Source organism: Caretta caretta, chromosome 16 (genome assembly GCF_965140235.1).
Source record: "Caretta caretta isolate rCarCar2 chromosome 16, rCarCar1.hap1, whole genome shotgun sequence".
NCBI classification, from domain to species: Eukaryota; Metazoa; Chordata; order Testudines; family Cheloniidae; genus Caretta; species Caretta caretta.
Window position 1 is genome coordinate 12,534,541 of NC_134221.1, and position 12,733 is coordinate 12,547,273.

The following is a 12,733-nucleotide window of genomic DNA, read 5'->3' on the forward strand; positions in this document are numbered from 1 at the left end:
CAGAGATGATGGGCTTGTGCAAGAGGTGGGCACAGAGGCTGTGATGGGGCGACTGGAGCAGGTGGAAGATCTGGAATTGGAGTGGCTGGCTCAGCAGAGCTTGTGGAGGTATTGGCTGGGGCAGATGGGAGACAGTGATATCTGCGAGGGGTCAGAGTTTGTGAAGCACCTGCCAGGCCACGGACGTGAGCCTCTGGGGAGGGAACGTGTCCCGGGAGAGAGGTGAATCACCCTTAGGTTTTGTAATGGTGCGGGCGCTAAAGGGGGAGATGTCAATCGCCACAGGCTGAAGGAGCTTCTCCCCTCCCTAGAAGGAAGCACCCGCCTGTTTCGTCCCATGGCCCATGCCTTTCTCAAAGGGCTGAGGCCCTGACTCGCTGTTTGATTCCTTAGTCTCCTTGTCTCACTGGGGGCCCTCGGATTTTGAGCTTACTTACAGTGGGCCAAATCCCTCCCTGGTGTAGCTCCAGTGAAGCCAGCTGAGTTACACCAGGGATGAATTTGGTCCTCTCTCTGGAGGCATCTGAGGCGGTGGGGCAGAGGCCAAGAGGAAGCCATCCTCCCGGTCAGAAGGAAGATGGATGCCACCCAGTGCCCTGCCTTGTGTGCCTGGGGAACCTGGGATGTCCTACCACTTTCTCCCCTATCCTTATATATACATCAAAAGCTACAGCTCAGTGCTAGAGGATGGGTCCTGGGTGGCATTGGTGTGGGCGCCATGTTGTGGGGGCTCGTGGCTGTCGGGTTCCACGGTATAAGGCTGTTCCGTGAGAGGTACCGCCAAGAGCTGCTGTCTGAGCCCATTTACACCAGCCCCCCATGGGGTAACTCCAGATTGACTGAGATCAGAATCTTTGCCCACTGGCTTCTGTGATGTGGCTGAGGCTTGGCTCCTGCCATATCCTAGCAACCGTCTCCCTGGCAATGTGTGTTAGCCATTGACCACAAGGCTCCAGCCTGGCCCAGCCCTGAAGGGAGGCCAGCCGCTGGCTCAGGCATCAAAATGTGCTGAGCAGAAACTGCTTGGCAAGAAGGGGGGGAACAGAGGAGAGCAGGAGCCAGCGAGTCGGAGAGATGGGGACAGAGTGCTCTTGCCTGGCTGCCTCAGCGGAAAAGGCTGGCAAAGGTACCCTGGGGGGGCAATGTCCCCATATCGCCTGCCATGAAGCCACCGAACGGCCCACTGCTGACCGTGTTCTGCTCCCATTTATCCCCGGGGAACTGGGGCTGGTTGCCAAGTTCCCTCCTCCAGGCAGATCCCCTGGGGAAGTGGTCGAGAGGGATTTGTCCCGGCTCGGGGGAGGTTTCCTTCCTGCGATCGCTCACTCGCTCTCGGACTAATCCTCTTCTCTGCTTTTCCTTCTCCCACAGAAAAACTGAAGAACAGCAAAATCATCTTCGTGGTGGGTAAGTCAGCGATGGGCTCAGTGAAAAGCTGAGGAGTCGTGAGCGGCGCTTTCAGTCCTGGCTCGGTTACCTAAAGCCACATCCACTGAGCTCATGGGGCTGTGACATGGGACCCTGTCCTTCAAATTTTAAGCTGAAGTTTTCAAAGAGACCTGGGATTTCACGGGGCCAACCTGAGATCCTGTAAAGGGGTCTGATTTTCAGCAGGCAGGTGCTCGGAGCTTTCGGGTCATCAGGTGCCTTTAAGGTGTCCTAAGTTGCGCTCTAAAAATCTCTAGCCATGTCTGCAAATGTTTGCCCTGGCCTCCAAAGGGAAGTCGTGGCTATCATCCAAAACCAGACTGGACAGAATACATGGGAGTGGGCAATAGAGAGCGCCCTGCTGTGGCACCGAGACGGAACAGAGGGCCTGTGGGCGCTTGCCACCTTTGCTTTTGGTGTTGTTGGGGAGGGTGCCCTGAAGGCCTCTAATTACCCCCAGATCAGGTACAGCATAGGGGAGAGCTTCCACAACCTGCCTTCCTCCACCTCACCTGGAGGAGCCACCTCTGGAGGCATGAGTGGGGGCACAGTCTCCAGGGCCCATTCAGTCCTTTGCTTCTCTCTGCTGAGACTATCGGATGCATCGGACACACAGTGACACCCCCCCCCCCGCCCCCCGGCCCCTTTTATTCATGTAGGCCACCAAGCAAAGTCCCAGCTTGGGCTAGGTTTGAAGTGGCAGCTGAGCCACAGATTTCGGGTGACATCCTGGGCAGCTGCTTTCAAAGACACACGGGCGCTTTGTGGGGGAAATGTGGATCCATGTCCTGTGGAGGCAGTTCTGCGGGTATCTCTGTTTCTCTCCCCGCCGCCCACCTTTTGTCACTAGCGATAGAGACACAAAGACAGGAGCTTCCTGGCTTTGGGGTTCAGCTGCTGCCTGTTTTGCTTCACGCTGACCTGTTGATGAGATCATAATAATCTCCCCAGAGCTGGTTGTGCTGCCTGGGGCAGAGGGCTCGGAGCCCAGCAGGAGCCCTGAACTCCTTACCTAAGGTCCCCATTGTGTGCAGAGGCTCCTAGTAAGTAAGAACAAAGAGGAGGATGAAACAGGGCTGTTGCTAGGTGGGATTTTTGCCTCGGAAGCACCCAAGCTCTTTTCCCATCCTCCCCCTTCTGTGTTTTGAATCTGGGCCTTGTCCTTGTGTGAATTGCAGGTGGGCCCGGCTCAGGGAAAGGGACCCAATGTGAGAAGATTGTCCAGAAGTATGGCTACACCCATCTGTCCACTGGAGACCTCCTGAGAGCAGAGGTCAATTCTGGCTCAGAGAGAGGCAAGAAGCTCTCTGCCATCATGGAGAAGGGAGAGCTGGTGCCCCTGGTGAGTCTGGGCCGTTTTTGCAGTGGAAGGAAGTGGGTCTTAAAGCGTTACATCCTGGCACATTTCCAGCTACCCATGCTGGCGTGTGAGAACCTGATGCGGAGGCCATCTCAGGCCACCTGCTTTCCTGGCTGCAGTGCATTGTGGGGAGCTGAGGCAGGTGCATGGAAGGGCCACTGTTGGAGCACCTCTTTCCCAGCTCTTAGGGGATGGCTTATGGACCTGGCTTCCCAGGAGTCTGGTCGCTCCTGGCAGCAGCAGGGAGAAAGTGCTCTGGCAGCTGGGGAGGGGAGCAAGTTAGGGCATAAAATGGGGGAGGACAAGCTCCATGTCTGTGGGTGTTGGTGCCCAGAGACCACGGTGAGCAGCCGCTGCTTGCTGTGCCTCCTCTGGTGAGACAGGAGCTGCATATGGTCCCTGGATCCTGCAAAAGGATCTGTCTGTTGGTGTGATCAAGGACAAACATTGATGCTCCTGTGGCTTTTCACTAAGAGGTAGGGCTGCCCATAGGGAAGGGGAGCCCAGCGACTGCGGGAGACTCGGCAAAGCTGCCAGCTAGCTGGAACTGAAAGCGCTGTCCCTAACTGTGACCTAAAACACCTACGTTTCCCCTCCCCTCAGGACACGGTGCTTGATATGCTGCGAGACGCCATGGTGGCCAAGGCAGATGTCTCCAAGGGATTCCTGATTGACGGCTACCCCCGAGAGGTGAAGCAAGGTGTGGAGTTTGAGAAGAAGGTGAGGAAGAGGGTGGCAGAGGCTCCAATGCCGTTGGGAGGGCCATCCACTTGGCACAATCCTGACTGAGCGTGCTACCATTTGCACTAAAAGCTTGTCAAGCAGAACCAGAGCCACCCTAGAGAGCAGAGCAGGGGCTGGGCAGCTGTTCAGTGGGGCAGAAAAGGGATACGCTCCCCAGGGGAGAGACACAAACAGTGAGTGTAGACAGCAGTGCCAGCAGTGTCTTCTCACCCCTTGCCCCCAAACACTGGACATCACACCCACACCTGTGGTAGTTTTGTCACAAACTTAGCGTGGTGGGATTGCTCGATGGCTGGATAAGGCGACCCTAGAAATGGGGAAGTGGTGGGGTCGATTCATTGGGGCAGACCATCTCATCTGCTCCTGGAGGCACCATCTTTAGGTTGTGATGTCGAGCCAAGGTCTGGATCACTGCTATTTTCTGTAGAACAGGTTTTGTCCCAGCTCAACTTGAGTAATTACGTTCTGCCTCCCCCAGTTACCCAGTCATGTTCAACTGAGTGTCAGATTCGTCTTTCCTTCCCATCCTGAACTGCTGAGGTAGGGTTGCTGCATGCTGGTAAATAACTGTCATGCTCCACCCGAGAGGTGGCTGCAGTGAGCCCCTTAAACACCCTGAAGGTGTCTGGAGTGCAAGGTTGTATATGATGGTATTGTTAATGGGGTTAGAGCAGGAAGGCTGTTCCGTGTGCTGCCTAGGAGCAGGTTTTACTGTCTGCTCCAGGGAAACTGTAACCCTGCTAGTGCTGGCCTGGAGAGGCTGGGGAGAAAACTTGTGAGAGAGGAAGGTACCTGCGTTGGAGTGATCCCTGGCTGTAATACGTGGGACTGGCACAAGGTGGCGCAATGGTTGCTCCATAGAAACAGCTGGAAAAAACAATTGAAGAGGAAGGATCCTTTTTAGCAGGCTGTGGCCTGGGATGAACCTACAAGTCAGGGTGGTAAATGGCCTGGGCTAATGAACATGTGCAAAGTAACAAGCAAACGGAGGCTCAGTGTGCCCCTGGCACATATGCAGTCGCGTGCTCCAGAGCAAAGACAGAGCCAGCTATTAGAGGTTTCAGAGTAACAGCCGTGTTAGTCTGTATTCGCAAAAAGAAAAGGAGTACTTGTGGCACCTTAGAGACTAACCAATTTATTTGAGCATGAGCTTTCGTGAGCTACAGTCACCCAGCGCCCGGAAAATCCAAGTTACCCCCAACCTGATTGCCATGGGATGGTTGGTGTGAGGGCATGTATGTTGGTGCACACTGGGGTAACAGTCCTGACCCTCGTCTGCACGGGGTCAGAGTGGTGGGGTGATAGGGTTGCCAACTTTTTACTCGCACAAAACCGAACACCCTTGCCCCGGCCCCTGTCATAGAATCATAGAATATCAGGGTTGGAAGGGACCTCAGGAGGTCATCTAGTCCAACCCCCTGCTCAAAGCAGGACCAATCCCCAGCTAAATCATCCCAGTCAGGGCTTTGTCAAGCCTGACCTTAAAAACTTCTAAGGAAGGAGATTCCACCACCTCCCTAGGTAACTCATTCCAGTGTTTCATCACCCTCCTAGTGAAAAAGTTTTTCCTAATATCCAACCTAAACCTCCCCCACTGCAACTTGAGACCATTACTCCTTGTTCTGTCATCAGCTACCACTGAGAACAGTCTAAATCCATCCTCTTTGGAACCCCCTTTCAGGTAGTTGAAAGCAGCTATCAAATCCCCCCTCGTTTTTCTCTTCTGCAGACTAAACAATCCCAGTTCCCTCAGCCTCTCCTCATAACTCATGTGTTCCAGTCCCCTAATAATTTTTGTTGCCCTTCGCTGGACTCTTTCCAATTTTTCCACATCCTTCTTGTACTGTGGGGCCCAAAACTGGACACAGTACTCCAGATGAGGCCTTACCAGTGTCGAATAGAGGGGAACGATCACGTCCCTCGATCTGCTGGCAATGCCCCTACTTATACATCCCAAATGCCATTGGCCTTCTTGGCAACAAGGGCACACTGTTGACTCATATCCAGCTTCTCGTCCACTGTAACCCCTAGGTCCTTTTCCGCAGAACTGCTGCCGAGCCATTCGGTCCCTAGTCTGTAGCATGGGATTCTTCCGTCCTAAGTGCAGGACTCTGCACTTGTCCTTGTTGAACCTCATCCATTTTGGCCCAATCCCCTAATTTGTCTCGGTCCCTCTGTATCCTATCCCTACCCTGCAGCGTATCTACCTCTCCCCCCAGTTTAGTGTCATCTGCAAACTTGCTGAGGGTGCAATCCACACCATCCTCCAGATCATTTATGAAGTTATTGAACAAAACCAGCCCCAGGACCGATCCTTGGGGCACTCCACTTGATCCTGGATGCCAACTAGACATGGAGCCATTGATCACTACCCGTTGAGCCTGACAATCTAGCCAACTTTCTATCCACCTTATAGTCCATTCATCCAGCCCATAGTTCTTTAACTTGCTGGCAAGAATACTGTGGGAGACCGTGTCAAAAGCTTTGCTAAAGTCAAGGAACAACATGTCCACAGCTTTCCCCTCATCCACCGAGCCAGTTATCTCGTCATAGAACGCAATTAGAATAGTCAGGCATGACTTGCCCTTTGTGAATCCATGCTGACTGTTCCTGATCACTTTCCTCTCTTCTAAGTGCTTCAGAATTGATTCCTTGAGGACCTGCTCCATTTCCAAGAGGGAAAAAGTCCCTCTTTTTCCAGGGACTGAGGTGAGGCTGACTGGCTTGTAGTTCCCAGGATCCTCCTTCTTCCCTTTTTTTAAAGATGGGCACTACATTAGCCTTTTTCCAATCGTCCGGGACTTCCCCCGATCGCCATGAGTTTTCAAAGATAATGTCCAATGGCTCTGCAATCACATCCGCCAACTCCTTTAGCGCTCTCGGATGCAGCGCATCCGGCCCCATGGACTTGTGCTCGTCCAGCTTTTCTAAATAGTCCCGAACCACTTCTTTCTCCACAGAGGGCTGGTCACCTCCTCCCCATGCTGTGCTGCCCAGTGCAGTAGTCTGGGAGCTGACCTTGTTCATGAAGACAGAGGCAAAAAAAGCACTGAGTACATTAGCTTTTTCCACATCCTCTGTCACTAGGTTGCCTCCCTCATTCAGTAAGGGGCCCACACTTTCCTTGACTTTCTTCTTGTTGCTAACATACCTGAAGAAACCCTTCTTGTTACTCTTAACATCTCTTGCTAGCTGCAACTCCAAGTGTGATTTGGCCTTCCTGATTTCACTCCTGCATCCCCGAACAATATTTTTATACTCTTCCCTGGTCATTTGTCCAATCTTCCACTTCTTGTAAGCTTCTTTTTTGTGTTCAAGATCAGCAAGGATTTCACTGTTAAGCCAAGCTGGTCACCTGCCATATTTACTATTCTTTACTTTATAGCCCATCTCTGCCTAGCACTCCTCCTTCTTGGAACACCATCCCATGGTCAAAGAATCCAAAGCCTTCTCTCCGACACCACCTGCGTAGCCATTCGTTGACTTCCACAATTCGACAGAAGTCAACACCCCTTCCCAGAGGCCCCGCCCCTGCTCACTCCATCCCCCCTCCCTCTGTCGCTCGCTCTGCCCACCTCACTCACTCGCTCATTTTCACTGGGCTGGCTCAGGGGGCTGAGGTGCAGGAGGGGGTGAGGGCTCCGGCTGGGGGTGCGGGCTCTGGGGTGGGGCCAGAAATTAGTAGATCAGAGTGCGGGAGGGGGCTCCAGGCTGAAGCAGTGGTCTGGGATTTGGGAGGGGGTGAGGGCTCCGGCTGGGGGTGTGAGCTCTGGGGTGGGGTCAGGGATGAGGGGTTCAGAGGACGGGAGAGGGATCAGGGCTGGGACAGGGGGTTGGGGTGCGGTGAAGGGAGTGAGGGCTTTGGCTGGGGTTGCAGGCTCTGTGGTGGGGATGGGGATTTGGGGTTTGGAGGGTCCTCTGGGCTGGGACCGAGGGGTTTGGAGGGTTGGAGATGGATCAGGGCTGGGGTAGGGAGTTGGGACATTGTGGGGTTCAGGGATGCAGGCTCCTGGTGGCTCTTACCTCAAGCAGCTCCCAGAAGCAGCAGCATGTCGCCCCTCCGGGCTCCCAAGCGGAGGCATGGACAGGCAGCTCTGCATGCTGCCCTGTCCGCAGGCACCACCCCTGCAGCTCCCATTGGCCTTGGTTCCCAGCCAGTGGGAGCTGTGGGGACAGCACTTGGGGCGGGGCAGGATGGGGAGCCCCCTGGGTGCCCCTACACATAGGAGCTGGAGGGGGGGAAATGCCGGCTGCTTTCTGGGAGCCATGCAGCATGGAGGCTAGAAGGGAGCCTGCCAGCCCCACTGCTTGGCGCTGACAACTGGACAGTGAACGGCTTGGTCAGCGGTGCTGGCCGGAGCCTCCAGGATCCCTTTTTGACCGGGTGTTCCTGTTGAAAACTAGACACCTGGTCACCCTAAAGGGTGACTGCTCCAGACCCAGCTCTCCCTTCCCTTCCTCCATGTCAGGGTGATTCAGTGACGACGCGGGGCACAGTCTCCCCCACCCCTCGGGTCATCATGCTGCAGGGCTAGTGGAGGAAACTATGAACTTGGTAAAGCCAAAGCCTGTCTGTATAGGTAAGGACGTTTCCCTGGTTCTCCTCCCCAACAGATCGCCCCCCCAACACTGCTGCTCTACGTGGATGCAGGGAAGGACACCATGGTCAAGCGTTTGTTGAAACGGGGTGAGACCAGCGGGCGGGTGGATGACAATGAGGAGACGATCAAGAAGCGCCTGGACACTTACTACAAGGCCACTGAGCCGGTCATCGCATTCTACGAGAAAAGAGGGATCGTCCGGAAGGTACGTTGGCCACAAGCCAACTGGGGATGGGTGGGGGTGGAACTGGCCCTTTCCCATCTGCTGAGACTCTGCAGAGTCCATTGTGGGTTTTGGCAGGTCTGAGCCACTTGCCGTCCTTGTGTCTCAGATGGTCTGGGGCTTCCCAGCACTTAAAGGGGCAGAATGCACCCTCAGATGCCTCTGATCTGAGGAAATCCCAGAGCAAGCCACATTCAAGGTTGGCTGTCAGCACGCCCTGCTACTATGGATCAACAAGCAGGGGAGGAGAACAAAGGAGGGATGGGGCTCTGAGGAGGGAAGAGAAGCAGCAGAGAGGGCTTTCCAACCAGGCCTTGGGCCTGGCAACCCGGAGCAGACAGGCCTCAGGCCCGGTGCCCCCCAGAGCCAGACAGGCCTCAGGCGCTGTGGAATGGATTCTGAGGGCATTGCGCCTGCCAGGAGTAGATCCTCTGGCTAGCATGGAGATCTGGGAGCTGGGCTGTCCCAGGCCTGTGCGGTGCTGCACGATGCAGGATGTAGTCTAGGGGCTTCTCTATGGCCCTGTCCTGACTGGCTTTCCTCCTTTGCCCCTACAGCTGAATGCAGAAGGCTCTGTGGATGACGTGTTCATACAGGTCTGCACTCATCTGGATGCCCTGAAGTAAAGCACAAAAGGGACCCCCCACCTCTAACCCCTTCCCACCCAGAGAGAACATCACACTTTTCCCACCCCCAGAGCCCGAGTATTCCCCCCGCCCCCATTTGAGCTCCATGGCAGAGACAGCGGAAGTGGCTTTATCCTGTTTTCATGGACACAGCCCTGTGGAGGAAATTTCAAGGACATTGTGTTTGACTCCTTCCCTTCTCGCCACAGTAAAATTCACTTTAATGAGTCCAGGCTTTATCTTTTTCTTCTGTAACAGGAAGTGAGTTTTTCTTTCCAGATATTTTCCCCCTCCGCCCCCCCACTGCGCCCTGAGGTTGATTAAAGGCAGGAAGTGGCCTGTTTATCCCACTCCATGGCATCAGCAGGAGGAGAGGGGAATCTGCTCCTGCATGGAGGGGGAGGATTCTCTGACAGTGCAGGCAACTTGCTCCCTCTTTTGAGCAGAGGATGCAGTTGAGAGTCTTAAAATCTGCCTGGCACAGAGGGAATTTGAATCAAATGCAGAGAAAACCCCATTTGAGCCAGGGCTGGGCAAAATCCCTTTGTGCCTGTAGAGCCAGACACCAACTAGTGTCACCATTGCTGAGCGCCCCCCCCCCCCCCCAATCCACTCTCCTTGCATGATGTGAGCACAGGGAGAGAGCAGTCACCAAGCAGGGGATGCCCTGGGGAAGGAACAGATTCCCCCAGGGGGTGTATAAAATCCATTTGTAGGCTGAAGCAGTGGGCTGGGATGTGGGAGGGGGTGGGGGCTCCGGCAGGGGGTGTGAGCTCTCAGGTGGGGTCAGGGATGAGCTCCATTCCCCACTGTGATGCTGCCTGCACAGAGCCAGCATCTGCCAGCAGAGTAGCCCAGCATTAGCAGCAGAGAGCCCGGGGTTTGGGGGGGTGGTATCTTCTGCTGCTTTAGAACATGAGGGAATAGTCTCTCCAGGAGCCTGGAGTCCAGCTGCCCTGTACCTCTGTGTAGCTCTGTCTCCAGGGAAGGCGTTCAAGGCTGGAGTGCATCTCTGCTGAAACCCCTCTCCGCTTGCTTTTTCCCAACTCTCCCAGGACTGTCTAGCGCTTTGGGTGAGTTACCAAAGGCCAGGGGCCCTGCCTGAGCCTAGGGCCTACCCCAAAAGGCTGTGATGTGAACACTGTGCCTCATTTGGTCGCTGTCTTACTGTGCTTTTTATGGCTCCCGTGCCCCGCACACACTCACGTTTCACACCTCTCCACACACACATGCATTGTCTCCCACACACTCATTGGTGGCAGCTCTTCTCTTCCTCATTTTTTTTACAATGGTTACAAACAAAAGTATTTATGAATGAAAAGCAACAACTCCACCCCCACCCTGAGTCTTAAAGGCGGCATGTTGCCCCTGCTGCCCAAATGTACACTGACATATTGTTATTAAAGAGCGTGGCAGAAAAGTGCTTCTCAGTGTGAGCTGTGCCTTTATTTGACTTTCACCGCGCTCCATTCAATACCAACTGTGTCTAGGGAGTTGCGGGGAGGACTGCATTGCTGTCCTAATTCACACCCCTGGCTCGGATCCTGTCTGCTCTCGCCAGGGCAGGGCCTGTCCCCACTGGGATGGGAGACCTCCGAGGAAAGCCCAGGACATGGGAATGTACCATAGTTCTCCTCCACAAGGCAAGGCCCTCAGCATAATGTTAGGGGGTCCTGGACAGTGAGTGGTGCCATCTTCAAGTTGCCATGGAAACCTGCAGTCCTGTGCCCTTGTGGCATGTGGCACTTTTCACCAGTGGGGTATTGGCCCCTGGTATCCTGGCCAAACTCCAGCCAAACATCTGTTTCCCACGTACACAGAGACCCCTTGTCGCTGCTCGGGCAGCAAGAAGGAGCCTTAAAGTGGGTGTAACTGCAGCTTACACCCCTTTATGTTGCCGGGGCCCTACCTGCAAGCTCATCCTTCCTCTCTACAATGGGGCGAGGCATCTTCTCCAATGCGGGCAAGCTAAGGTGGCCAGGAGAACCAAGTTATCACTCTCAGGACAATGTGCCATTAATATCAGTGTATTTAGGAGGCAGAGATTTTATGAAGGGCTGTGTGGTGTGAGAGATGCTGAGTGAAGGTGAAGTCCTGGTGGCCTCTGTTTTCAGCCAGGGACACTTGAAAGGCTAAAAGACAGAAAGTGATTTTGACTCCCAGTTGACAAACCAATGCACCAAACAGATCCATTGCTTGGGGACCCTCCTGGGCCAAGTTCGTCCTGCTTCATGCCCCATTGGCACTGCTGTACCCATGGCTCATGGGCTGCTACTCCAGGGTCAGTGGGCTTGAATAGGTGTGCACTGGGCCAGTGCACAAAATGCTCAGAGAAGCAACGGTCATGAACTTCTCCACCCTCCTAAGGACAAGAATCAGTAGGAGGCCTTTGTGAGCCAGATCCAATGGCCACTGAAGTCAGCAGGGATCTTTGACTTCAAAGGGCTTTGGATCAGGTTCTTTCTAGAAAGGGGAAGATCACGTTGCCGTCAATCAGCCAGCAAGGGTCCGGGCAGATCCAAGGTCGGGAGAAAAGAGATTGTCTGGAAGGCACAGAAGTTGCTGAGACGGTGATGAGGAAGGAAATGAGCAGCAAAACATGCTCAGATGTTAGACGTGTTATACAAGAGCTTGGAGTCTGGGTCACAAACAGGAACAACCGGTGGGTCTGCAACAAGCAAATAAGCCCAGTCTGGCTGCTGTTGAGAAGCATCAGTCAGACACAGCATGCGTCTGGAATGTCAGTCAGGAAGGATGTCGCCCGTCCCGTCAGGGGTACATTCCATCAAAGGCATCACCTCCTGCAGCAGCTGGGGGGGTGTGTGTGTGTATGTGTGTGTGTGTCAGGTGGCCAATGGAGCGGAGGATTGTGATGACTGGGGGAATTTCCAGTGTATAACTTATGAAGTTGAGTTTATGAACTGTCTGTTAGGGCTGTCAATGGCTGTACTGTCCCCTCACACTCCTCATGCTAAGGGGCAGAGGGTGGCGCTGGGTGTCTGTTTATGAACTGGTTGGTCATTAATGACTATCAGCACCTGGCTAGATCTTGCCCAGGCAGAGCAGAGGAGTCACTGCCTCCTAGAAAAACCTAGTTTTCTCAACTTCTCTGCAGAGGGCTAGGGGCTGAAGGAATGGAACTGGCCCAGGAGAGGGAACAGAGATGTGTCTATACAGCCCTTTAGAAACGCGGGGCCTGGGTGGGTCACAGAGACACAGGAAACTTGGGGCAGGAGAGAGGAACAACGGGATCAGGCTTTTGGAGGGAGAGGGGACATTTGATTGTGGGACCAGCCAAGGCTGAAGGAAGCTGTAAGAGAGAGAGGCCAAGGCTTGGAGGAGAAGCCATGAGCTGGAGAAGTGTGGCCCAGAGGAGGGGACCTGGAAGCCAAAGGCCAAAGAATTCTCGAGTGGTGAGGAAACTGAGGCAAGGCTTTGCGTGCCGGTGCTTTGTATTTTGCTTGGGTTTGTGTCTCTCCCCTGCTGGCTAATTGGTTCAGAAATCACCTGTGCTTCACCTGCCCGTGTCCCTGAAGCAGTAAAGTGTTTGCCAGCGTGCCTGCAGGCAGGAGCTCTGGGGAAGGGTGTGCTGACGCAGTTGAGGAGTTTGGGAAAGGCAGCCCTAGTCTCAAGGCCTAGGCAGTTGCACTGTGGGATCTCCACTCTCAGAAGGGGCTGCAAGAAGAGAATCTGCACTCCGAGCGTTGCCTGAACCATAGAGCCAGGACTGAACTCTGCTTGGATTCACACT

At 54.4% G+C, this 12,733-nt stretch overlaps 1 protein-coding gene across 7 annotated transcripts in view; it reads left to right on the forward strand.

Annotated features, from left to right (window-relative positions):
- The window catches only part of AK1 (adenylate kinase 1), a 40,969-nt gene extending 30,564 nt beyond the window's left edge, over window positions 1-10,405 (forward strand). For 6 of the 7 annotated variants that reach the window (XM_048822986.2, XM_048822987.2, XM_048822988.2 and 3 more), the window contains 5 exons: window positions 1,372-1,407; window positions 2,607-2,770; window positions 3,392-3,508; window positions 8,147-8,338; window positions 8,914-10,405. In XM_048822986.2, the coding sequence (XP_048678943.1) occupies window positions 1,372-1,407; window positions 2,607-2,770; window positions 3,392-3,508; window positions 8,147-8,338; window positions 8,914-8,982 (578 nt within the window). In that variant the 3' untranslated portion in view covers window positions 8,983-10,405. Of the gene's footprint in view, window positions 1-977; window positions 1,127-1,371; window positions 1,408-2,606; window positions 2,771-3,391; window positions 3,509-8,146; window positions 8,339-8,913 lie in introns of those variants that run through there. The other variant, XM_048822991.2, reaches the window with a different exon arrangement.
- Window positions 10,406-12,733: the final 2,328 nt, after the last annotated feature.